This window comes from Poecilia latipinna, unplaced genomic scaffold, assembly GCF_001443285.1.
Source record: "Poecilia latipinna isolate Pla-1442-1.1 unplaced genomic scaffold, P_latipinna-1.0 Scaffold596, whole genome shotgun sequence".
In the NCBI taxonomy this organism is placed as follows: domain Eukaryota; kingdom Metazoa; phylum Chordata; class Actinopteri; order Cyprinodontiformes; family Poeciliidae; genus Poecilia; species Poecilia latipinna.
Window position 1 is genome coordinate 89,895 of NW_015113212.1, and position 26,346 is coordinate 116,240.

At 39.0% G+C, this 26,346-nt stretch overlaps 1 protein-coding gene across 1 annotated transcript in view; it reads left to right on the forward strand.

Moving 5' to 3' along the window:
• The window catches only part of itga9 (integrin, alpha 9), an 86,202-nt gene that overhangs the window by 34,544 nt on the left and 25,312 nt on the right, over positions 1-26,346 (forward strand). The window contains exons 16-18 of the mRNA XM_015042581.1: positions 16,853-17,005; positions 19,752-19,828; positions 20,706-20,853. Of these exons, the coding sequence (XP_014898067.1) occupies positions 16,853-17,005; positions 19,752-19,828; positions 20,706-20,853 (378 nt within the window). The remainder of the gene's footprint in view (positions 1-16,852; positions 17,006-19,751; positions 19,829-20,705; positions 20,854-26,346) is intronic.

Consider the following 26,346-nt stretch of genomic DNA (forward strand, 5'->3'; position numbering starts at 1 on the left):
TTAGGTGGTCTTTAACACAACACTGCTTTTAGGTATTTTTTATATCTAAGGGGATCAATAATTACAAAGTGTACATGGATAGTTTGAGTGACTCAAAACAAGTTTTCAGGATCTCACCTAATAATTGTTGAAAAGATTTTGTTGGGGTTCTTTTCAGTCCATTGTCTTTAACCAGTCGATTTTCAGACACAACCACCTCCACAAAGTATATGCAGTTAGCAAACACTGTGTGCTGATCCATGATAGGCTCCCAGAGGTTAGTTCATCAGATTAAAGCAGCCTATCAGAGAGGTGTGCTGCAAAGGAACAGGATAAAACACCTTTTTTTCAGTTGGGGAATGAAAATGACCAGTAAAAGATAAGAATGAGTTTGTTTAGCCAATTATCAGACATTATTTCTCTAGAAAAGTATCTAGCGTAAAGTACCAGAACTATGTTTAACAGCCAGAACCCAAACTTCATGAGTCAAAGTTGTGTGCATGCAGTAGACATGCTCATTTTACCTGAAATGATGCAAAGTGCTGGATCTGCCGGTCAGTAAATCATGCTGAGAAGTCCAGGGCAGGACCAGACTTACTCAGAGCGTAGCTAATCCATTTAGCGTCCAACATTTCTCAGGAGTCATTCTTCCTAATACACCAGTCTTTCATGTTGATCACTTTAAATATGTTTTCTTTGGCAATGGCTAACAGCATACTAGCCCTCCAGATGGCCTTTGTTTGGTTATTTTTAGCTGGATAAACTACATGCAGACTTTCACTGAGGATGTAAAAAAAAAACAGTCAAGGAATATGAGATGTTCAGATAGCCAGAAGTGTTGTTCATGAGATGAAGAAAATAATAATTTAAAAGCAAATCCCTGGATTTAGGGGGGATTTTTGTTGTTTGAAGTGTGGTTAGTCATTTTGTTCTGTTGGCTTGTTATAAGTTTCAGGTATTGTCTTGTTTTATTGAGGCAGACAAAGTCCATCGTAGGAAAATAGTTTGAATGTTTGTTGCATGAATAGTATTAAAATGGAAACTGGGGCTGAAAACCTTAATCACATAATGTGTATGAGACATGCCTCTAACATTTGGCAGAGGAGAGAAGTTCCCAGAAATTGTTAATTAAGTTAAACATTTTATTTTCCCTTTGGAATTAATAAAGCATTTTTGAATTCAATGTAACTAAACACAAGGTAATTCCGCGTTGTAATTTTTATGACGTTATCTTCAGAGAAAGTTTGATCGACTCATCAGAATGTGTAAGTTGTTAGAATAGCTTGTGCACAGCTGTTTTACAGAATTTTAGGTCCATATCTTGAGCAGGCATTTGCGAGAGCTGCGTTATGCTTTCGAAAAGGTGAACTAACATTAGGCTCTAAAATATTTTGCTGTACAGAGTGGTGCTCATTTCATTCATTGGATTCTTTGGCTGCAAAACAAGTCCAAATCATCAGCTCTCTGCCACAGTACTTCACTGTTGGGATAAGTTATCTCTACTTTTACATTTCTTTATGTAATGTTTGCAAACCTAAGCGGAATGTGGAAAGACTGAAACCACCCCCTGATTCAGTAGCTTGTAGAGCCTTTTTAATTGTATAAAGATACAGTAATTGCCATATGTGTTTCGTTATCTTGTACGGCTTTGGAGGAGGTTTGGCTTGCTCTTCGCTACATGTGGCTTGCTTCGGCTTATCAATGTTTGTGAGTCGTCATTTATGCTGAGCTCTTAAGATTCCTCTGCAGCATTTTTATCAGTTTTTGGCTGCAAACCAACCCCATATATGCTCTAGACATTCGCAATGAAGTGTCTATGTTTTAAATAGCACTTCCTAAACAAGTTTAGTTTTTGTTTTTTGTCATTGTTGTGTACATATGCATAAAATAAGCCCTTTAGAGACAGAGATGTAGCTCTTTTCTGAGCCTCTAAATTACCATGATCTTAATTTCCATATCTGGCTCTTTTTCTTAATTAAAATTTTTCTGTACAATGAGGAACTTCAAACTGTTTAAACATAACATGATAATTAATGAGCCACAGATGCTTCTCTTAGATCTTTGGTAACAACCATTTCTTTTAGCCGTATTGTGTTAAAACACCCCCAAATAGTTCAGACTTGCAAAAAATGTCATGTCATGTATTGACGTAATTTTTAAATCTGAAATCATTTTGAGCTTTTGTGAAGAGAAACAGAGCAGCAGACAGATATTTACCTTTAATACTGACTGTAATGGAATTAGCTGGCAGCAAGCTGAATGAATTTAGAAAAGTATTCAGTTTATGCTCTATATTTAACTTTCCCGTGCATGCGAGCTCCGCTGCATGTCGAGTGCAGGGCATGCATGCGCGCAGATTTAAAGTGTAACAGGTGTTATGTCAACATTACATTGTGATATATATTTAACTACAACCTGCAAAGCATTCATAATTCCTTGAGTCAGGTAGTGCTTGGTTTCAGACTGACTGCAATCACTTGGTCTTGATTTACTGCTCGTCTTCGCAAATAGCTTGTAAGCAGTGCTTTGTTAAATGTTCTGCTCTTTGTTCGTGTTTGCGTCTCTGATTGTTCATCCATCATCATGTGTGTTCTTACTCCAGTAGACCCATTACGGCCAAGCCCACGTGAGCCTTGAACTCCTGCCAGGGGCCTGCTCCATTTGTGGTCAGGAGAAGTTTTAGCGCCGCACTATAGACGCATCGTAGCCTAGGAGGAGTTAAAATAAGCAGTCGGAGCCCTGCCTCTAACAGTTGTCTGTTTTATTTAGCTGGAAAGGCATCCTACCCCACTTTCCACTGACCTACATTACACACAGTGTCCAGCATGCATATCTCATGTCCTCCTAACATTTGTTATGGCACTACTGGAGTACTTAAAAGTCCAGTAAACCTTGTTTGAATGACCGCGGCTGCTCCAGAGGCCTCGGTGGGGATGGGATGTCCTTTCTGCTCCCATACAGATGAAAATCTTTTCTGCAGCTTAGTGCATGAGATTTTTAAAAAAGCAGAGGTAGTAGTTCATTTATATTCTGTGAAATAAAATTCACCTTTAAAATAACCCTAAGTCTATTTACTTAGAGACTTTTGATTATTTGTTGGTAATATAAACTATAGGACTTTGAAGCAAAGAGAACAGCCCCAGCTACCTGTTTCAGTGAATTTTTATTAATGATTCAGATTCTGTTTTAGAGTTTTGTGCAGAATAATAGTATTAAAGGATGTGAAATTTAACTTTAGAAGATCCGTGGCGTCATGTACAAACCTTTGTATGGACTTTACATTGAGCGTTTACCTTTATTTCAGACTTATTTTATGTGTTTATTCACATAACTACAGTGAACACTGAGCCATTTAGGGGCTTGGTTGCCTGAAACTGCAGTTTAACCAGCAAAAAATAACAAATAACTTCTTTAATAATTTCTGAATTACTATTTCTTGAAGACAATGTGATGCAGCTGTTTTCTTTGACAATACAAAGACACACATGACAAAAATGTCCCTCCACTGTGTTTTACACACATTTATGTGCAATTTAGAGTGCCCAATTGATCCAAACCAAAGACAATCCACATGTCAAAAGGGAGAACATAAAAAAAACTCCATGCAGAAAGGAAGCAGCTTGGACTCAAATTCAGCAACTTCTCTGTGCAAGGCAATATTGCTACCAAGTAGAGCAACGTGCTGCCGACCTCTGTGAATTAATACTAGAACAAATAAATGTAATTTACCCCCAAAGCCACCCAATCTGCCCAATCTGCTATTGGATTCAGTTTCCAACTACGTTGGGAAGTGCAATGAATGAATCAACAGATCACAACAATGTTGGTTAGTTGCACTCGCACCTTATGTGAAACTTGTACGTTTATTGAATAAATTAATAAACATATAAGGAAGTACCATATAAGAAACGGCTCAGAGCTTTAGAGAGGCTCATAGCTCTGAAGTTGGAGTGGGTTTGCACACTGTTTCATTCTCAGCTACTCAGCAGAGACAACTCAACGTTTGTCCGGAAAAGAACATAAAACACGTTTTTGTGCACATAGCCAGCCTGTTCACGAGGCTCCTGGACTCCTGCACGTTTCTGTGGTTTGACAGATCACTGTATTGTATTTGACCTGCGTTCTCACAATAAAATCAACAAACCCACTCATCAAAGTAAGCTGAAGTGAATGTGGAATATCAGCTACACTCACCGTTTGACCCCAGTCTGCAGTCTGCAGACAAACAGGAAACTCAGGAGAGAAACGTAAAGGAGGACTTCCTGTCGCCGCTTCCCAAACGCTCTCCAGCGGCACCAAAACGTCACAGAGCCTCTGCACTTTTTTGACATCCCTGAGCGACGGTCACACTGCTCTTTTTGTTTTCATCTCTAACTCAAAAACGTGCAATTCCCTTGACGCTACCCCTCTGCCCCCTTGTTTCATTCAGCTCAGGCCAAGAGAGCCAACCCAGTGAAAGTATATAACAGAAAGGTAATCAAATCCAGCTGTCCTCTGTTTCACATGGCAGCAAGTCAAGCAACTCTTCATGAAGAATGGATTGAAAAATGTGAAAAACAGCACTAGAGCTAGTCACTGTGATAATAAATCAAGCAGAGGATGTCATTAACACTGACAAAAATAGGTTCAGCTAAATGTTTTGGCTGCAGGTTTTAATGTTTGTAATATATTCAGGAAACTAAAGAGGCACCGTTTGGGTTAATTTTAGCAGAGCTAACGTTTTGATCAGGATTTCCTTACATGGTCGTGCCAGCAAGAACATGAGACTCTTCTTCTTCTTCTTCTCCAAGGCAGAGCACAGGCTTTAGCTGCAAGTCAGATGTCTCATTACTTTTATGTTTATAAAAGCTACAAGTCAGGTTTTTACCTCTAGTGAGGCAGCTCATTAAACAAGCTGTATTTTGTTGCCATGGCAAATTCATTATTCTGCTTCCTGAACCTGATCAGAGGTTGTGCAGATTTGATGAATTGTTGACTTTGGCAGCTTGCTAGGCAGAATGTTTCTGCAGCCTGCTGGCCACAGTGCTGCCACATGATGCCACCGCAAGGCAACTTAATGGGTGGCCAAGTCTGACCACAATGAAAGAGTCTCCCTGGCCATGATTTCCTCTTCCACTGCCGAGGAAACACAGACAGTGTTGCTGAGTGTTTCTTAGTTTCTGACAGTTGCACAGTGATGTCAGTCTGATCAACTTCACTACCCAATCAGTTGTTAATATTTGCAGCTGAAGCCAGGACTGCAAATGTATTGTATGAAAAGACACATAACCTTTTTTTTGTGTGACATTAAATTAGACTAAATTTTCCCCACTTTTGATTAGTTAGGATTGCCAAAATTGTCATAAATCCAGAAAAAGTCATAAGTTTGATTAAATTTTCTCAAGTATTTGGAAAACCAGCCTTTCAAAATGGGTCAAACATCCTCCCTCAAGCTTCTCACAATAGTTCGCTGGAATTCCTCACTGGACTGACGTAACTGTGTCAGGTTTGTAGGCGGCCTTGCTGGAATACACCCATCCAGTACTGCCCATAAATTCTCTATGTGAGATCAGGGATTTGGGATGGCTGCTCTTAAACATTCACTTTATTGTCAATTAACCACTTCCTAGCTAATTTGGGGTTAATATCCAGCTGCAATTCCCACGTGAGTCAAAACTTCCTGGCTAATATACTGAGGTGTTGCCTTGATATTTCCTAGTGTTTCCATTTGTTTTGTCGTAGAAATATTTTTTTGTGGTCCTTAATGACTTAAAACAGGAAACATTTAGTCTGATTTAATGTCAGATAGTAAGAAGTAAGAGTTGTTTGTCTTTTTATGCAGTGCTTAAAGATCTGGATTTAATTCTCTGTTGGGACCATTATCAAATTCTACTTCCTCTAGAAACAAACTAATTTTGTCATAAAGGAAATTCGACAGCTTTGCACTATTCCATTGTGTAAGTTCTGCAAAGACTGCATCCTACAGGACCTTCAGTGGGTGGATTACACAAAATTTATCTTCGCAAGATGCAGTTTTTACCACACCCTAGTCTGGAAAACAATAACATAAAGGTAAAAGTGTCCCAGTTTCATACAAAGTAAGAAAATCAGCTGCAGGAAGCATCTGGAGACCTCCTCTATCACCAGGATGGAGTCGATTCAAACACACTGACAAACACACTGAACTCTGTTTAACAAACTGCACATTGTAAGATGCTCCCCCTGCCAACATCCCATTCATCAGCAGAATGTTTTCTCTACAGACTGAAATAGCCATTTCATAATAAATGTCTCTTGTCGCGTCACCGCAGCACATTTCTTAGAGGATCCTCATTCCATGGAAATTTGGCACTTTCTTGTGTAATAATGCAGATCACTTGCTTCCTGTTTATTCACAGGAAAGATTTATCAGGATGCTCAAGGAAGTTTGTCTCTCAAGCTCAGGAAGTCTTCCGACGCTTGTTGTTCTTTCCAAACAACAACATTCAGAAATAAAACTTATGACGCCATTAGCATGATGGATTTGGTTAATCTCCATAAAACATCGACGAAGCGCAGCATGTTTGCTCTCCTCCCTGTGATCTAAATCTCAGAAATCATTTTTATGTAACCGATGTATTATATAAAAGTAATGTTTTTTTATTCTCTCTTGATGACTCTGCTGTGTGCTTAGTGGACACTTTGCAACAGTAGCTGATGAAACCAAAGAAGGTTTTAACACAGCTTTCAGAAAATACTAGTAGTTGACTGAGAAACAAGACTAAGTACTTTGGGGACAGCTACAAAGTTGGCCGCTAATATTGATCGTAAGCAACAAATGCCATCTCATTTTTCACACTTTGTACAACAGATTAAATTCATCCCAACAAACAGAAACACATTTAGTTCAGATTCAATTCAGATAAATCTGTTTTATTCCAAAAACAATTAAAAAAACATATTGACAGATTTAGATCCAATTGCATCCAGTCTAATTCAATACAGATTCCAGCACAATATAATCAAATTCAGGTGATTATGTGATGCCATACGGTAAAAAGTTAAAGGAAACTTGGCTGATTGTATTGAATCGTCGACCTGGCAGTGATCCCTCATCCTAAAGAGAATGTGTTGACAGTAAAGAAAAACCCGCCACATTAACAGGAAGAGACACCTAGGAGAACAGGCCTGGAGTGAATGTTTTTCTACTGTAACTCAAAATAGAAAGAGTACTTTCTATAAAAAAAAAAGGAGAGAATGCCAGCAATAGCTTCATCAATGTCTCTATTCAGGAAGGAGACACTGTGAAATGCAGACCAAAGAGTGGAAAACCAAAGAGGACACATATTATAAGGCAGCAGTAGCTTTATCAATGTCTCCCTCCATGAAAGAGAGACTTAGAAGCACTTGGAGAACAATTTTATGATAAAGAAAAATAGAGAGTGAACTTGTTAGCTTTAACAGGATTTGTCAAGAAGATTTGAGTCTGGGATGCTTTCTGTGGACAGACCAGAAAGAAACCTCAAAGTTAATTACAACTGAAATTGTAAATAGTAAAAGAGTATTGTTTAAAATTTAGGGTAACTAGTTATAACATTGCTTTATGCTGTAGGCTGTTTATTGCCTAAACCTTGTAGCAAACTCAAAGTCATTTAAATTTTTTGATTCCTTGTGAAAACTCCCATTTAAAAAAAAAAGAACTCTTTAAAATGTCTCTCATATTGTAAGAGGAAATATTATTTTGCTGATTCCACATTTATTTATTTATTCTAACAGAGTAAAATAACTGCCTTCACTTCTGCCCCTGTTCTGCTGCCTCAGCCTTGGTTTCTTTTAATGCCTTTAGTGCGATCTTGCCTTTTAAGTCAGATGTAATCGAGATGCTGAAAATGGAACAGAAAGCAAATAACGTGTTGAAAACATCACAATGAGGGGCGCTGAGTGAGGAGGAACTGAGATATGCAGGAACACATCTGCGTAATTATTAGAGACTTAACTGAATTCCGCGTGCAGATCGTCCAAAGAAGCAGTTATAGTTATTAGCGTTGGCGCTAAATCAAGTCGTTGTTGAGAGAACGTAGTAAAAGAAAAAACTCGCTGATGAATTTTCTATGTTCGAGGAGTTAACCAGTTCCATCTGGCGAGCTGCACTGGGGGAAGAGAGGCACCTTTCTCAGCTCCGTTATAAATCCCAGCTGTGTGTGTAGCTGTCCAACCGTCAGATGTTGAATGCTTTCTTCGTGATGCGGATGAGGCCGTAAAGGTTTCCTGTAATTTCTATTTATGTGAGCATTGTTTTTCAAGCCAGTAAAACCAGCGTAACCTAATTCTTGGGTAAAACAGGCACTTTTCCTTATGCCCACCCTTAAAATCTTAATTTATTACATTATGTTTGAGAAAATCCTGCTTTGTCCTTTTTGTTTGTGTTTTCTGTGAGAAAAGCAATTGTGAGTAGCCTTGTTAAAAGCAGCACAGTATTTATCGGTCTTCTTTGTGATGTGGCTTCATCCATGACGCTACAGATGGTACACATTTCCTGTCACTGAAGTGATGTGCTTGTCTGTGTATTCAGGAGGAAATGTATGTTTGCTCATGGGAGGCATTGCGACACACCAGCCTTTCTAACGGCACGTTATCCTGCAAAAGGTTAGGCTTTGGTTAATCCCCAGTGTGTTCTCACGAAAACAGAGGACTTGAAACAATGCAACAGTGCAGCTTATCGATGACCATAAATAAAAAATAAGAAAAATAAAGCAGGTGGGAGAAAGTTGAGCAGCTTTCATTGGTGGTAATACGGAGCCATATTTCCAAAACCAGAAGGTTGTGCCAGTTTTTGTACTAAATGGGTATTCTAATCAATATTAGCAATTCAAGCTAATAGTAATGGATGTCTGAAATAATGCACTCAAACAGTAACAGAAATATGTTTATAATTTAAGGTTAACTGTGGGGATCACCGTGTTTGATTTTGAGACCAGTGTTTGTAAGAAAATCTGATTTTTCTATTTTTTTCTTGAGAAAACCCAATAAAAAGAAAAGGGGAAACTCCCATTGCAATACCTGAATGTCTTTCCGATGTGTCACTGAGAGAAATTTGTGTTAAGTGAGGTGGTACTTTCTATGAAAAGTTTAGGGATCACTGCCCTAAACCCTCTTTTACCCTTATTTTGAGTCATTTTATTACAATCTGCAGTCCTTTTTTATTGATTTCTTTGACTAATCACATTTTTCCCTGAAGTTGGCCAGACATGTGCTTCAGTTACTAACATCGGGGTGAGTGAAATTTCTTTCCTCTGAGTTGGACTAAAAATGGCTCAAACTGCATATGTTTAGTGTGACTAGTAGTCTGGTGTTTTTGCATTTCTTAGAATTGGTTTGGACAGAATCAGGGTAATAAAGTCCAAAAAAATTTATTTTTCCACTGACTCATGTAATAGATTCAAAAAAATGTTGCATGAGGACGTGTAAATGACATATAAATGGAGTTAGTTTAAGTAAAATATTTATTTTGCAACAAACTCTGCTTACAACTGATACATGTTCTGTTTGGGTTGGTAGGTGAGGTGCTGGGCTAGGCTTGAGTTGCTAGGTAACGGAGTTAGGCTTTTCTGGGGTTGCCAGGTAACGAGGCAGCGCCCACCAATTGTGATTTAATAATCGGAAGGTTTTTGAAACAGCTGGTTTTCCAGACACCAAAAGAAAAAACCATTAACTTATTGCCAGAAGAAGGCTGGCTGTTTTTATTTATTTTTTATTTTTTTTGGAAGTGTTTGGATTGTTTTTAGAAGCATAAAGACCCAGAAAGAAAGTATAAAAATGTGCTCGGCAAAATTTTCCCTTTTAAGCACACCAGTTAAAAGAAAGCAATTGTGAGCTTTAGTCAAAGAAAAACAAGAGGAAACCCAGGTTTATGAGTGGCAGTGATCATTGTCACAACAAGTCCTTGACTGTGTCCTTGAAGGAAGTTATTTAGATTGAAAAAATAAATTTCCTGCCACCGACAACAACAGTCTGATCTGAGGAGGTGAACCCTGGGGGAATTTCAACAGGATGTGGGGGCCGGCTGTTAGATTCGATTGAAGGTTGTTCTAGATAAGTGACGCCGGAGGGGTTCAAATGAAAGGCAGAATTTTGTCACAGATGTTATTTTTCGTAGTTTAAAGCTTTTGTGGACTTTGAACCAGGACAAGTTTGATTTTCTGAAACATTGTTATATCAGAAATCTAAATGTTTTTGAAAAGATACAGGAGTTTAATACTTCCCTAGAGAAGTAATGTTTTCCACAGAGATGCCCTCATTTTCAAGCTTTGTGCTAAAGATATACATTTTTGGACAATTCCATAAAATAAGATATAGGAGAGCATTCAAAAATATATTTTAGCACATGCAGTGGCAACGCACCACAGCAATAACTCACTAAATCCAGATCTAATTTATTTATAAAGCATGCTGAAAAGTGCAAGCATTTTTGCACAAACCAGATGAAGCAAAGAGATAAAAACTAAGACATAAAACAAATATACTCATAAAATAGAACGGACTAGAAATTAAAGGCATCTTACTCTAAAGTTCAGAAGCCACTACAGAAAAAGCTGGCTAGTTTTTAGAATAACTAAAAATAGCTGATCTAAGCTCCCATGAGGGAAGATAAATCAGGGAGGTATGGAGGAGTAAGACCATTTAGGCATTTATGAGCTAACATTAAGATTTGCACTGGAAGCCAATGAAGGGAAGACAGGATGAGTGAGATGTGCTCATGTCTGCGTACCATGTTTACAGATGAACAAGCTGAAGGTGAATGCACGAATGATGTCGGATCGCATCAAATCCCATCTGTAGTTTTCAGCTGCAGTGACTCTTTTTCCTATGCCTGCAGTTTGTCATCCCAAACCTCTTAACATTCTTTGGTAATCTGCTGTAACTAACAGTTTAATGCTGCAAATTGTACACATTAAGCCCAATATAAGATAAGCTCATTATCTACTTGACTACCATATGCTGCACACATTGCTCTAAATTCGTTAAGTGTCACATTATCTCTTTGTATCCCACTGTACACTCTTGTTGTTGACAAGCTGGATCCTTTCATCACTTGACTAAAAAAGCTTTTTTTTCCCATTGAGACAAAGATTCCTCAGCACTTAGCTCTTAAATAAAATGGCTTCAACCTGTAAATCATCTAAACATCCTTTGCCCTTACAAGGAGTTCTTTGAGTAAAGACGAAGCTGGACACTTTTGAGGGAGTGGTTTGGCTGAGAGTGAAGCTCTTGTGCGTTTCAGCCAAGCATGAGGCGTTTAAATTGAGCATCACAGCATTTTGGAGCTTGACGTCAGCCTCCCCACACCCACCGTGGTGAAGCTGCTCTGTGTGCAGGAAGTGGGCAGTTTGGTGAGTTACCATTGTGTTAATCCCATTAATACTTTAGCGCCAGAGATAAAATTTTATATGGAGGTACTCTTCTATGCTGTCTAGTGTTAAGACCCATGAACATCAGCATATTTTGTTGGGATTTTTTGTGAAGGACCAACACAAAGCAGCACACACATTTTGGATGGGATGGAAATTACACATAGCTTCTTTTGCAGTATGTCTCTACCGGGTTTGTAATTCTAAAGCTGAAATATTTGCCAATTCTCTTTAATAATATTAACAGGAGTAGGAATGGACCATAAGTATCAACATATTATATATCTGATAGAATATTCAATATATAGACTAGTCACTGAAATCCAATGCAGAACCGCACATCATTCTGGGGGATGTAGGCACGGGAAAGGCTTTATCCGCTCAACCTCTCATGTTCAGCTGAGCAAGGTTGGTGGCAACAACTAAGAGAGGCGTAAACAAAGTATTAAAAACATCACAATTTTCCTCAGGTAAAGATTTTCAAATGGAGTTGTTGACATTAAATTTATACCAGATGTCAACAACCGACCAGGTGATCCACACACACAAAGAAACTTAAGCAAATTACTCCACAAATTACATTATGGGTGAAACATCGGATTCTCACTGTTCTGAAATGCATGAAATACTTAATACAAGAACTTTGCTGGTAATGACGATTTAAACCTTCAAAATATTCTTCACATATTTCGAAGGTTCAGGTTGTCCTTTCTATGCATAGTGATCTTTGGTCATTTCCATTAGTTTTAGTAGTTGGATAAAGGTGACTCTGAGCCATTTTAGCTGTTTTATTTTCTTTTTCTGGATACAATTAGAAGTTTCATTGGATGTTTTGTATTATTGTCTGGCATGGAGATCCGCAGTGGTTTAATCTTTAGATTCTTAACATTTCTCTATCTATTCCTCTCAATGTGTGTTTCAGGCCATGGTTCTGCTAAATCTGAATTTCTGCTCAGGTCTCAACAATTCTGCACTCTCCAACTGTTTATCTCCCAGAAATGTTCTGAATTTAGCCTAATCCATCTTCCTATCAAGTCTGACTAGAATTCTTGTTCCTGCTAAAGAATAGTATCCCCACAGCATAATGCTGCCACCACCAGGTGTCGCCATGGGAATCGTGTTTAACAATGTGCGGTTTTTGTTTCCCTCTGAAGCTTTCCTCTTGTCATTCTTGAGTAAAAGGCAGTTGTGTGAAGGAAGTCATGTTGCTGTTATAGTGTTAGATTCTCAACAGTGGCGGCCCCAAGTGGGGGATCAGGAGAGGCCATAGCCCCACCTTGAAACCAGAGAATCATGTTCAGAGGGCATAAAGTTATTTATAAATAAATGTATGTGTAAATAAAAAATAGTAATAAATACATATTAATACATACACATGTAAATCACTGCATCTCCTTCAGAGTTATCTTGGACTTTTGGTTGCTTCTCTGATTAGTGCTCTCCTCTCCAGACTGTCAGTTCAGGTGGATGCACATGTTCACATTACCTCATCCCTCTTTACGCTGAGCACCAAATTTGCAATTTGGTTCAACTAAATCAAATTATTTCTATACAGTGGCAGTGTTAGATTTCTGCAGGCGTACACTGCAACTTTTTGGATGTGTGTAAAAGAGTTGCAGAGGCAGCAGAAAGGTGTAAGTCATGCACTGTTGTGTCAAATAAAAGGGGTTTAAGTGTAAGCAGCCAGAAACGTTTTCCAGGCTGTGAGAGCGACGTATGTTAAATATTGTTTTCATTTAAAACATGTAGAAATGCAGGCTGACGTGCATCCAGTGAATGAAAAACATTTCTATTTTCAGGCGAGCAGCCGCTGTGCCAAACGTGTCGTAAAAGAACGAAACTGCTGGAGCTTGCGGATTTTCTTTATACTGTGGCAGAAAAATTTATGGCTGAAAAGGAAAGCTGCTGCTTCTCGCTGGAGTTTTCTGGCAGCTCGGCTCTGTACTACGGAAACCTTAACAAACTGTTTTGTCCACAAAAGGCCTGAAAAGTGTCAGGGATATTTTTTATGAACCGTACACACTTTTAATAGCATCATTCCTCTAAATCACAAGCCAGGTTTAAATATGTAGGATTTCTAAATTTTTGCTTTCCTTCAGTCACAGTCATGAAGTTCACACAACTAATGGTTATAACAGCGACCGTATCAGTCAAGAGATTTTAGCATTTTGATGATTTTTCTACAGTTTCTTGCAAAACAAAAAAAAAACAAAAAAAAAACAATGAAAACCACATATTATTTTCCTTCCAGTTTGTAATTATGCACCACTCTGTGTTGATCTGCTGCAATCAGCTCCAGTAAAATACACCAAAGTTTGCGGTTGTAACATGACAAAATGTGGAAAGGTTTAAGAAGTAATAATGTTTTCGTATTGTGCTCTAAATTGCTATTTCTCCATAAATGCGTTGAGATAACAAGTTTGCTTATTTTAGGGTTCATATCTAAAGTTCAATGGTAGATTGTTTCTGAATAAAACAAGCAACTAATCATAAGCACAATGGATGTTTGACTCTCTGAACAAACAGGGACACACCCAGCAGAGCATGTGTTTGTAGGAGCACTCAACACAGTAAATGCCTGTTAACTATAGAATAGCCGCCTCTTGGAGGACTCCGCCAGCATGTGAGGAGCAGTTGTTGGGGTGCCTTTCATAAAATAATTCGTAATGGCCAGTAAATGCTGGCCAGTGTCTCCATCTTGGCTGCAGCTCAGGAACTCCTCTGTTCCATAAACGCAGCACCGTGAGGGGGGAAATGACCCCCACCAGTGGTGTGAGTTTGGGTTGGGTAATTGGCAACACCGATCAAGGGATATTAAAAGCTCAGGCCCGAAGTTACCGAACAGCCTCTCTGGCGCTTATAGTGCACACTGTTTGGCCTGGGAGCTATCCAGTTCACTCCTAGTCCTCCTTCCTGTTTGAAACAGGAAAAAAAAAAAGATTTTCTGTTTAGGAATTCAGGTAAAATTCCCTCCACTGTAAATTCAGATCGGGTCCTGTTTACTTGTGCGATAAATAAAATAGGGGATTGTATAAAAACAGCCCGTTCTATTTTAAGCCGTTTTGTCCGCAGTGTCCCCTGTGGCATGTGAAAATGTGCGATAAGCATGACGGGGGGTAGACTTTAGAGATTGAGACTGAAGCAGGCTTCTTCCAGGAGGTCAGTTCAGTTAGAGGACAAAGGACAAGGGCCGTTTCAAGCATCCTGTTTTAATTGCCACTAAGGCTGAAAGCATTGCCAGCATTTAACACAGTGCACCACCACTAAATAACCGTGTCATGTTACCAAGAGAACGAGCCGACATACGGCTGGAACAACAGCGCTTCTGTACTTTCAAATGTGGCGTGAAGTTGTGACAGATGGACTGTGAACGTCCCGTGTCTCAATCAGTCACTCACCCTGGAACCATTCGTTGATCCCTCATTGAAGTAATATGAGACTTTTTTAAAATTGTGTATGTTTTTCTACATAATAGCAGCTAATTGTGGCAATCTGGGCCTGATTATTTGATTCATTAAGTTAATTTAGCGTGTTTTAGATTAAAGATCGAAAAACCGCTCTGCAAAGTAACTGCGGTAGCTGTAGGCCTGCACAGTATGAACAACTTTCGAATTTGCTGTAAATAATTCGTGAAAAGACTTTGTGAAAAGAAAAGTGCATCAATGTTAAATTCCTAGGTTTCAAATAGATTACCACCATATATCGAGCTGCTGTTTGGTAGCCTGTGGGTATATTCACACCTGACACATTTGGTCTGCTTTAAATGGACCAGAGTTCATTTCCCCCATCAGTCCACACCTTTTGTCCAGGTGTGAATACGCTTAAGCAAACTCTGGTGTGGACCAAAAAACCAGACCGAGACTCACGTTTTCAGCTGGTCTCAGTTTGCTTTCAAACAAACTCTGGTGTGAATACACTGGACTCGATCCAAACCAGCTACAGGAAATGTGCATCTGATTGGACTTCATGAGCCTCTGTTGTTGGGCGTCATGGTAAAAATGAGCCAAATGTACACAACAGAAATGCAGCTTCAAACTTCCATGTTGGTTTTTTTTTCTGGTTCTGTGCTCTGTCCCACAACCAGTGGGAGCAATGACCGTCACCCGCTTGGTTTTATTTACAAATTATAGTCCTTTTGCAAAAAAACCACAATGTGAAGGCTAACCACAACAAAAAGAGGTCCCTTTTTTGATCCAGATCAACCAAAGGAATAGAAATTATATTTCAAGTCCCACCCATTTACTCTTTGTGTGCATCTAACACCAGCAAATTCTCAGGCGATCTTGCTGATTTTATAGAGTTTGAATAGAACATGATTGAAAAGTTTAGCACTTTAACCGTGTTGGTCTTTAATATTTGCCTGTTTTCCGCACAGTTTTCGAATTGTTGAAGTCAAACCGTTTAAACATCAAAAAGATGTCACATGTGGAGCTAACGTTACCATCAAAGCTGTGCTCTTATCTACGTGTGGCACCGTTTCCCAAATGTACCTCAAATAATTTAGTTTTTTGTCTGTTCATGTCCTGCTAACGACGACTCCTTCCTGCCATAAATCTCTCAGCGCTGATGTGCTTGGGTGTGTTTGACACCGGTGATGTGCTCAAAGCCCAGACTGACCCTGCTCCTAACCGTGGGCAGAGGATGGGTGGGTGGTCAGCGTGAAGCGCAGTGATAAAGGACAAAACGTTGAAAGCAATACAGAACGACCGGCCGTGACGGCCACCGGACGATGAAAGGAAGAGCTTTCTATTGACATTGTGGGCTTGGCTCTGTGTCGGTCGACATCAGGTTCAGAGACTGAGGTCGCTGTTAATGTTTTTGCTGCAGCTTTCAGACTGCGAATGCAAAAAATAAAGCCTATCCAGCTCCTTTCAAAGAGCGGAGGGTTGCTTTGATAGACAAAAACCCCTCATCACCATCAGCTTTTCCCACGTGTGTCTTCCAGCGTTGTCGTCTCTTAGAGATTAAAGATCTGATCACGTCAAGCCCCCTGTTTTCATTCCGTCTGCATTATTTCCAAACTCGACGCCAAATCAAACAATCTTTGTTGGGGTCTCAGATGGAGCAGCCAAAGCGAAGCGATATCTCCCAGAGGCAGTGCCAGCAGGTTTAAAAAAAGATCAACTCTGCCTGAAACTCACAGAGGTTCTGCTTTTATTACATTCATCGAGTAAAAGGCAAAACATAAAAACAAAAACTGGAGCCATTGATGAGAGAGAGGTGTCACTCATCCATTTAAACTGTTTCACATGATCTGCATTTCGGCCTCGTGAGATATTATCGCATCACATCCAGACTGTGTGATCTTCTCAAAATCTGCTGTGTTCACTTTTTGCACCACATGTTAATTGGAAAAAGACATTAAATGACTATAATCACCCAGACACTTACATTGCTGTTACTTCTCTGAAGTTATGTTCAGCTTTTACAGTTTTTTTTTGTGTGCATTTCGTGCACACAGTGGTACAGATTCTCAGCATTCGTCTGGTTGTTTGTGTTCCCTGCAGAAAGAAGTGAAGGATGTGTTTACGGCCATCACATTCGAGGTGGCCTACAGCCTGGGGAAGCATGTGACGACGGGACAGCAGGACCGAGAACTGCCTGCGCTCACACCAGTGCTGCGATGGAGGAAAGGAAACAAGATTGCTGTCAAGAATGAGGTACAATACTGAGACATAATGGCGATATGGATTCATAAAGTGTGTAAAGCCTCAAATAATTTGAAATAAAGCCCAGACTGCAAAAACACAAAGTCTTACCAAGTGTTTTTGTCTAGTTTCATGTGTAGTTTTCATCTTATATAATACATGCGTATGTATACGTTCTTGAATATGACTAGTCCACTTAAAATTATCAGCTCTTCCAAAAAATGTCATAGAATATAGAAAAAATGTAGTGTGAAATATTTTTGCTTGTTTATAACAGACCAGCAAATCACATTTTAACGTGTTTTTGTTTGTTTTATTGTTTCAGCAAAAATGTGTCGGTCTTTTAAGATGACCTCATTTCCCTCGTCACCTTGACTCTCTAGTATATTATCTTCACACCTGTTTCTTTACAGTTATGTTTCCCTGTTGGCCATCGCAGGAATGTAGAAAATACGTCAACCACAGTTTAAAATAATTTGGTTTTAGTTACTTATCATTGTCTTTGAGGGAATTTTTTTATCTGAGAGGAATCTACAGAGACTTATTTATTTTCTTTCCAACCCCAGTAACCTTCCCCACATGTTTCTCCTCTGTCTTTTTTTCTTCTATATCAGTGTTTCTCAACCTTTTTTGGGCCAGCGCCCCCCTAGCCCTTATCCAGGTCCCTCACCGCCCCCCCACCAAAAAAATTTGCAGGCTACTTTGCACTGACCATTATTTTATCATTAATATTACTATTGTAGGTGTTTTGATTTTTATGCTTGTTTCTGTATTTATCATCAAAAATAATTTCCCAGAGAACAAAAAAGCCATTTGAATAGAAATTATTTTCACAGGCGTCTACGAAAAATGCAATGAACATTTAAGTTAAAATCTGAAGGCCTAACAGCAGCCAATCAGAGTGGAAAAAATATTCTTATTTTGTGCCATTTTCTTGTTCTTAAATATTCTACAAGATGATCAGATAAAAGATGAACAACATGCCAGTTTAAACTTTGAACTATTTGCAAACCGGCTGAGCTCTGCAGCATTAAAACATGGATAGAACTGTAACTACATTAATCATAACTCTTGTTCTCTTCAGTGTTGCTGTGAGTTTCTGGTGGTGCAGCTCTGTGCTGCCTTCAGGAGAATGGGACATCAGAATATCATCCATAAAATTTCACCCACATGGCACTTATTGTGCAAACCAGAGCTTTCAGTGGAAAAACAAAAGTTCCAGGTCCTTTTAATGCCGTACAAATATGAGACAGAAACATGGATTATATCTTTATATAGCTCTGTCTATTGATTATAGATTAATAGTTTTACTGGACAGAAATTACAAAGAACAAATCTGGTTCTTAAATCTAATTAAAAACATGAATAAGTGATAAGTTATTTACTGTTATGTCTGTAAGATATATTTATTCTCAGTATTAGATGTGGTCTCAACAAACCCATGACATTTCAACAATATTATTTTACTTTTTATCTGGAAATAGTGTGTTTATTCTTGCCATACAGTCCTCTGTATTAAGTATTGCTGGAAATGACTTGCCATACCAGTTTATTCCTCTGTATTTGCTTTAGTTTCTTAGTTTATTCTTGCATTTTGTTCTTCATTCATTTCCATTTAGTTTCCTTTGATTAGTATTATCCTCTCTTGGTTTATTGCTATGTCCACTTTAGTTTCTTTTCTGTTTCTAGATTTATTTTATCGTTTATTGACCATCAGTAATCTTCACTCATCACCTGCTGCGCTGCCTAATCGTCACGTGTTTCACATCATGTGTTGATTTTTCACTGTTCAGCGTCAGATTCTGTTTTTATGCCATAATTCACATCTAGTTCGTCGCTACGTTTTATGTCCCGCTTCTCCTGTTTCAGAGTTTTGCGCAATGTGCGCGTCTTTGTTTTTTTAAGCCCCTCAGGGCGGTCGGTCGGGAAGCGTATCGATGGGGAAAAGGCAGACTGACATAAACCTTTTAAAGCAACGGAAACAATTTCGGTATTCTGATTATTGAAATTTAAAAGTGCTGTGTTGTTCTATCACCCCAGTTTCATACAGGACCACTTACAGCTCCGGTATAAAATGAAAGCACTCTATCGTGGTATCACTATGGAGGGATTTCTTTATTTAAATGGGTTCATTTTTCAGAGGGACACACAGTCAGGGTATCGTGATTTTAGCTACCAGTAGCAGGAGAACGGAGCTGTGCCAAGAAGCTAACAGAAGCTAACAAACACTGAAGAGAAGAAGAGCTGCCATGTATATTGTTGCAGCCAAGCATGGTTTAATGTTACACAATACAGTTTTACTAAGTTGCTCAAAGTCTAAACTGGCATTGTTGTGCATTTAAAGTGTAAAGTTTACCTTCGACCAAACGCCCCCCAAAGGCATCCCAGTGACCCCCTTTCGTAAAAATGTCCGCCAGCGCCCCTTGCCATACTCTGAACGCCTCCTGGGGGGCGGTACCGCCCATGTTGAGAACCGCTATTCTAGATAATAAATGATTTTTTTTCTTTAAGTATCTACAGTCCCCATGTGTCGGAAAGTAATCAAACTAAACCACTCGTCTTAAATTTCCTGTCATGATTTAGCCTCATACGACAGTAATTAAAATCAAGAAATTAGATAAACTTTCCTGGAATAAAGTCTTCTCGATGTCTTCTGCAGTGACACAACACTGCCCCCTGTCTGATCGCTGAGGCTTTGTGTTCAGTTCATGAACTGCATGAGGTCATTTGAACTGTGTGCTTTGCGTTTCCTCTTCAGACCTGGTTTGAGAAGAACTGCCTGTCAGACGACTGCGCTGCAGACCTAAGGCTTCATGGGAAGCTCCTGCTCTCCGGGTAAAAAAGACCTTCTGCTTTATAGCTGAGCTTTGTGTCTCTGGTTTCAGTTCAGAGACACTGAACTGATGTAATAAGCCTTGTGGGTGTGGGTAGGGGAACCATGACGCATGTCTGGAGACCATCCATATGTTTTTCCATAGTCAGGGAGGTGCCTTTTCACATTTTTGAATCTTTTACTTTCTGTTTTATGAAAAACCCTGGATATGTTTCTCAATCTATTAAGAAGCTTTTCTACAAAAATCACAAATTTAAAGGAAACTTTAAACATTGCTCACTGGTTCAAAGTTAAAGTTTAGTTAGCTAAACTTTAACTAAACTTAGCTTATGTATTTAAATCACATTCACATTCAAATTCTGGAGATAGATATTTAGATAACTACTTGTTTAAAAAGGAGATAGGCAGAAGTATAAGCTTATCTAACACTGCCCCCTTTCTTCTAAATGTGTCTTATTTTATACATTATTTTTTATTTAAAGACAAGAGTAAGTATATATCAAAAATACAAACAACAATTTGTGAACAATTTCTTTCACAAGACACAAATAACACCTCAAACATACATCCGCCAAAAAGAGATTGAATTTGTTCAAATTGTACATTTAAAATAACAATAGTTTACCAAAGTGGTGTGTAAAATATAAAATCACCTCTAACTTAATCAAAAAAATATACATTGTAAAACAATAACAAAAGAAAACAAAACCAGATAAAGCAACTAATAAAGTTAATAAAAATATAAAGGGATGAAGAATAAAATCCTAAATTTTGTGCTCAACTATTGCTAACTGATTAAGGTTTGACTAAATTAAATGCATATTAACGTACTAATATTATATTTTAACACTTCTCCTGTTTCTCTAATATTCCTGCCAGACTTCATGTCAGACCGCATCTGGCTCTTGGCGCAGTGCGTAACGTCTCTTTGAATGTGACGATCTCCAACTCTGGAGATGATGCCTACGACACCAACATCTACTTCAACTTCTCCAGGGAAGTTCTCTACATCAACTTCTGGCAGAAGGTCTGTAGGTCTCTGAGCACTTCCTGTTCATTTACTGTTTCCCACGTATGTTCTGTAAACCACGCGGTTCTCTCTCCGATGTTTCACATGTAGTAGTGAATAACTGGAGCGGAAGAAAATCAATGGTATTTAACAATCTCAAAAGTGTGGATTGGATTTGTGTCCGCCACCTTGGGTCATTACTTTTGTAGAAACTTTGCTGCAATACCAGCTTTTGCATAACTTGAGACTGGAAGTGTTTGCGTATTCTTCTTTGCCAGATTAGATGGAAATAATAAGGTCTGGCAAACATATGCTATATTTTGTTCTATAACATTCCACTGTAGTTCTGGCTGAATGTTTCGGTCCAAGTTCCTGCTTGAGGTGAAGCTTTGTCCCAGTCTCAAGTCTTTTGCAGCCTCTAGCAGCTTATCTTCAGAGATTAACCTGCATTTGGCTCCATCCATCTTCATGTCAACTGTTATCGGCGTTCCTGTCTCTGCAGAAGAGTAGCATGATACTGCCACCACCGTGCTGTGCAGTGTTGACTTGAATTTTGCATGTTGCTTTACAGTTATGGTTTTCATCCAATCAGAGGAGCTTCTTCCATGTTTGCTGAGAGGAATTTGAAATGCGTTTTTCTCATTTACATTTCACTTTATTTAGAGTTAGTAGATTAAGGAAAGCGGAGAACTTATACATTTTTATTATTAAAAATGTGAAAAGCATACATACTTTTTCTTCCACTGCACAGTTTGTTGGGCTGTGTTCCTCCACGCGAGATGTGCATTTTCTCAAATGCAGCGTCTGTGCAAAGCTTATCCAGGTGTATACAGGAGAAGTGTAGTCTAAATAGTAAAGCACATAAAAGAAATGTTTATGTGTGAGGACCAAAGAGCTAGACTTCCTGAGCTGCGTAGGTAGACGAGAAGATGAAAGGACAAGAAGCAGGGCAGCCGCAGCAGGAGCAGCAGCTGCAGCTGTCCTGTCTCTGAGGGCAGCTCCTTCAGCCGACCTGTCATACATTCACCTCTGTGACTCATTCAACACAGACGTCTCAAGTCAACAACGCATGAGTTATATGTGTGGGAACATGGCAGAACAGGTATTGCCCAAGCTCCCATAACAAGTTTGGCTCCTGGACTTTTTAAATCACCTTATTCGTGTCTAAAAAACTCTAATATTTTAAAGGTATTCCTTGAACAGGTCAGGATAGGTCTATGGGTGATACAAAACATGTTTGTTACATTTTTTACTCAAAATTCTTCCTCAGTAATTAGATTTTGGTCTGCTCAGTTTGATCTATTTTTAGCTCCTTTCACAATGAGTTGTTTTAGGGCCTCTTGTCACTTTGAACCCAAATAAGCTTCTGCTGGCTACACCCCCCATTTCAATATTTGCATAAAAATAGCTGCAAACAGATACACAATTATACAACCATACATCTTTAAAAAGTATAAGTAGAGCCTCCTGCACAGCTAATAAGAATGCAGCAAGCGGGTTTTGGATGGTAAGTCAACAAAAAAAAAAAACACTTGTTTTTTCTAGCAGCCATTGTACAATGCATACAACGGTAAAACCAGCTGACTGAACATGCTAGAGCACCACTTAGGTTGCTAGGTAATGTGGCTGGGCTTGGTTGGGGTTGCTAGGTAACGGCACAGTGTCCATCAAATGTGACTTAACAATCAGGAGGTTTTTTAAAACGGCTTGTTTTTCAGAAAGTAAAAAACATTAACTAATTGGCAATAAATAGCTCAGTGATTTTTTTTAAGCACTTGGGCTGTTTATAGAAACAGTTGAGACCCAAACGGAAGAGCAAAGACCTGCAAAAAGTGCATTTCATAGTTTTGATGATACTTACTGTAAGAGAAATATCTGCCCACTTCCACCTCACAGTCATAGTCAGTAGATTTAGTAGTATCTGCCTCTGCTAGCAACTGTGTGCTCACTTGATGCAAGGATCCGGTCACATCTCAGAGATTCAGCAGGTCAAACGGCACGCTCTGACAGCATTCATCAGGAAGGCTTTTCTTCTTTCATAATGGGCCCCTTGTTTTTCCTCCAGCTGCCTTTTTTTCACCGTTGCAATACAGGAGATTGACTCCACAAAATATCGAGCGTGGGGTGGGGTCGAAAGCTCCACACAAAGGTGAAATCGAATTTAAACAGAATACACACTGCAGGGAACTATTAAAACAACAGTGAAAACGTTTCAGTTTCATAGCAAATCTAATGAGCACAGCTGACATTTGGAGTCAGTTTAACCAGGTTGCCCCAAAGCCTCGTGTTGCTAAGGAAGATGATAAGTCAGGGTGGTCTGCTGTGAAAGGAAACAGGAAGTGAACAGTAGGAAAGGATTACAAAGAGGCCACACAGCAGATTTATTACCGTATGCTCTAAGCAGAATTGTAATTACTAACTTACAAGTCTGAGGTGATGATGTGACCCTCTTTTCCTGAGCTAAAGTCAGCAAACCCTCTGAGCCTTTTTCTGCACTTGGCAAAGCAGCAGTGAGACACGTGTCTCCCCTCAGATTTAAGGTTGGAGTGAATCATTTCTCTCATGTTCCTGCACCACATGGTGCCAGTAGCCTGTGGAGATGAAGGGGCTTAAGGAGAAAAAGAAAATCCTACACTAGGTTAGAGTTTTAACAATTTGTTTCCTTCAGACATAAGTTTATTTTTTTCTTCAAATCTTCAGTTTTTCTTCTATGCTTTTGTAAAGAAGGGCAGATGTTTTATGCCACCAAATTGTCTTCCAATGTTTATGAAAATTGTTCTAAAAATAGAGAAATAAATTAGCGCTCTGGATAAAATAAATACAATTGGGTTCAGTCAGTGATGGGTAGAGTGCCCAGAAATTGTATTTAAATAAGAGTAGCACTACTTCAACATATTTTAGTAGTGGTAAAGTAACTGCCTAAGAAATTACTCAAGTAAGAGTAAAAAAAAATGTCAAAAAGATTACTCAAGAACTGAGTTACTGATCAAAACTTCAAACCTTTAATATTAAAATGAACCAAAGTATAAAGTTATGTGAACTTTTTATTTTAAAGACTGAAAGGAACATAATTAGATAACATCATGGTCATAATTGCAAAATAACCAAATCAGGCAAGAGAAAAAAATTTTTTTCAAATCATTTTCTTTCAATGTAAAACTCTATGTCTATGTTCTGTGAAAGTTAGATTAAAATAAGCTCGCTATTTGTTCAGTGAAATTACTCACAGTTACTCAAGTAACATCATAGTTTCTAATAATATTACTTAAGATAAAAATACTCCTAAATTACATCTTTTCTGAATAGTAACTCATGTAATGTAACTAGTTATTATCCATGTCTTGGGTTCAATCATAGAGAATATAAATGTCATTCCCTGCTGATCTTTAAATATTAAAGAATCTCGATATTCTTGCATTATTTATCCCGTGACACTCATTACCTCAGAGTAGTGACAGGTCTTAATGTTTCAGAAAATCTACTTCACTTCCTCATGTTTATACCCACATTTTTTAGTGCATTAGCATACATGGTGAGATAGGAAACAGCATGACAGCAGCTTTCATATTGCTGTATGCTCCGACATTTGGAGCATATTAACATTGTGGTAAAAAGCCCAGAGGTTTGGAATGTGATTGAGGAAAGTGTAAACCAAAGAATATTTGACTCACTGATTTTCTTGGCTATATAAAGTGACATTTTTCATAGTTAAGGCGATGAAAACATTCATCTGCATACCTACAAAGAATAGTATTAAGTAGGTGATGACTATGGCTTGGACTGCAAAGACCCAAGTCAAGCCAAATGTCTAAATACTTTGATTGATGGAGACATTAAAACACTGGGAAGTCATGCAGAAAAACAGGCCTCCTGTGTATTGTCATTCACACTGACACACCACTCCACAAGATGCCTCCGTATTCTCCAGAGCAGCGTAAACAGAGCTGGTGATGTTTAATAGCCCTGCCTGCTACTTGTGACAATCCCAATCCTGACTGAGAAAGAGCAGAGAGAGAAAGTGAAGAAGTGCTGAACAAACAGACCTCATCTCTCCCGTCACTGCAGAGGCATACTGTGCCACATGTCAGCGTGCTCTGCTCTCTCTCAACCAGCCAGGTGGTTGATGGGTAAATAAGCTGACTTTCCTAATCTCAATCCTGGCCGTCCCCTTGGGATCAGCACTGTTTGCACAGCAGCATGCAGAAATACAGGAAATAGAGGAAATTCCATTATTGCCAGCTTTGCTTGGGGACCTCCAACCCTCTACTGGCCTCCATCTGCAGGACTCACCATGGTCTCCATTATGGGTTTATTTGAAGGTGACCTATTATGCTTTCTTCAACAGATTAGGATGGGCTATGCACATGTTCATTACATTTTTGCACAAAATAATTCTTAGATAATTGTATTTTAGTCTCCTCAGTTCTGCCTATTTTGAGCTCCTTTCAGAATTAGCTGTTTCACCTTAAATCCAAATAACTGGCCACCCCAAGCATAAAACATTTGTCTTTTCCAGCAGCCATTGTACAGCGAATCCATTAAAACCAGCTAACCAAACGTTATGAATCTCACCTGGTGTTGCTAGGTAACAGACTGGGCTTCACTGGGGTTGCTGTGTGAGGGGCAGTGCCTGGTTATTCAACGTTATATTCGGAAGGTTTCAATTCAATTCAAAAATACTTTATTGATCCCGAAGGAAAACTTAAAGTAACTCATTTAATTACAGAGTTGGTGTAGATGGCTGTGGCCAGGAAAGATCTCCTGTAGAGGTATTGGAATAGTTTTTGAAATGGCTCATTTTCCAGACACCAAAAACCATTAATTTATTTCCAGAAAGCATATGGGTGTTTTTCCTTGAGTACTTGGGCAGTTTGTAGAAGCAATTGAAACCCAAATGGAACTACACAAATGTGGAAAATGTGAATTTTGCATTATGGGATCCCTTTGAGGTGACTCAATGAAGCCAGGGAGAACTGCTAAGCAGGAGGTAGCTGGATGATAACGCAAATGGATGTCTGCCTTTAAATATATCAACAGAGACTATCACCACCTCTTCCACTGGCCTCTTACTGAATATTCCAAGAGTGTGCAGCCTCCCTTTTTCTTTGTGAGGCATCTCTGCTCCCAGACTGTGAGCTCAGCTTAAAGGCTCTCAGTGAACTCTCACTAAAAGAATTCTTACTCCTCATGGGGTCAAGCCCTCAGTGTTTACATAGCGCAGCCTGCGAAGCTCTATACTGTTTAGACAAGCTTCCAAACACACAGTCTGGCCGTTGTCCAATTACCCACCCGCTAAGACGTGTGTGCCATCATTGCTTTGTGCATTCTTTGTTCAAATCTGATTTAGAACTCCATGAAAAACTCGAAACCCATTCCTTCAGCTTGGACACATGATATTCTCTGATCGTACTGTAAATATTAGGAGGGATTTGCACCTGACGGTTCTCTCTTGCAGCTAATTTGTTTATTTAGTCTGCCATTCAAAGCCACTGCATCCCCCCCCCCCCCCCC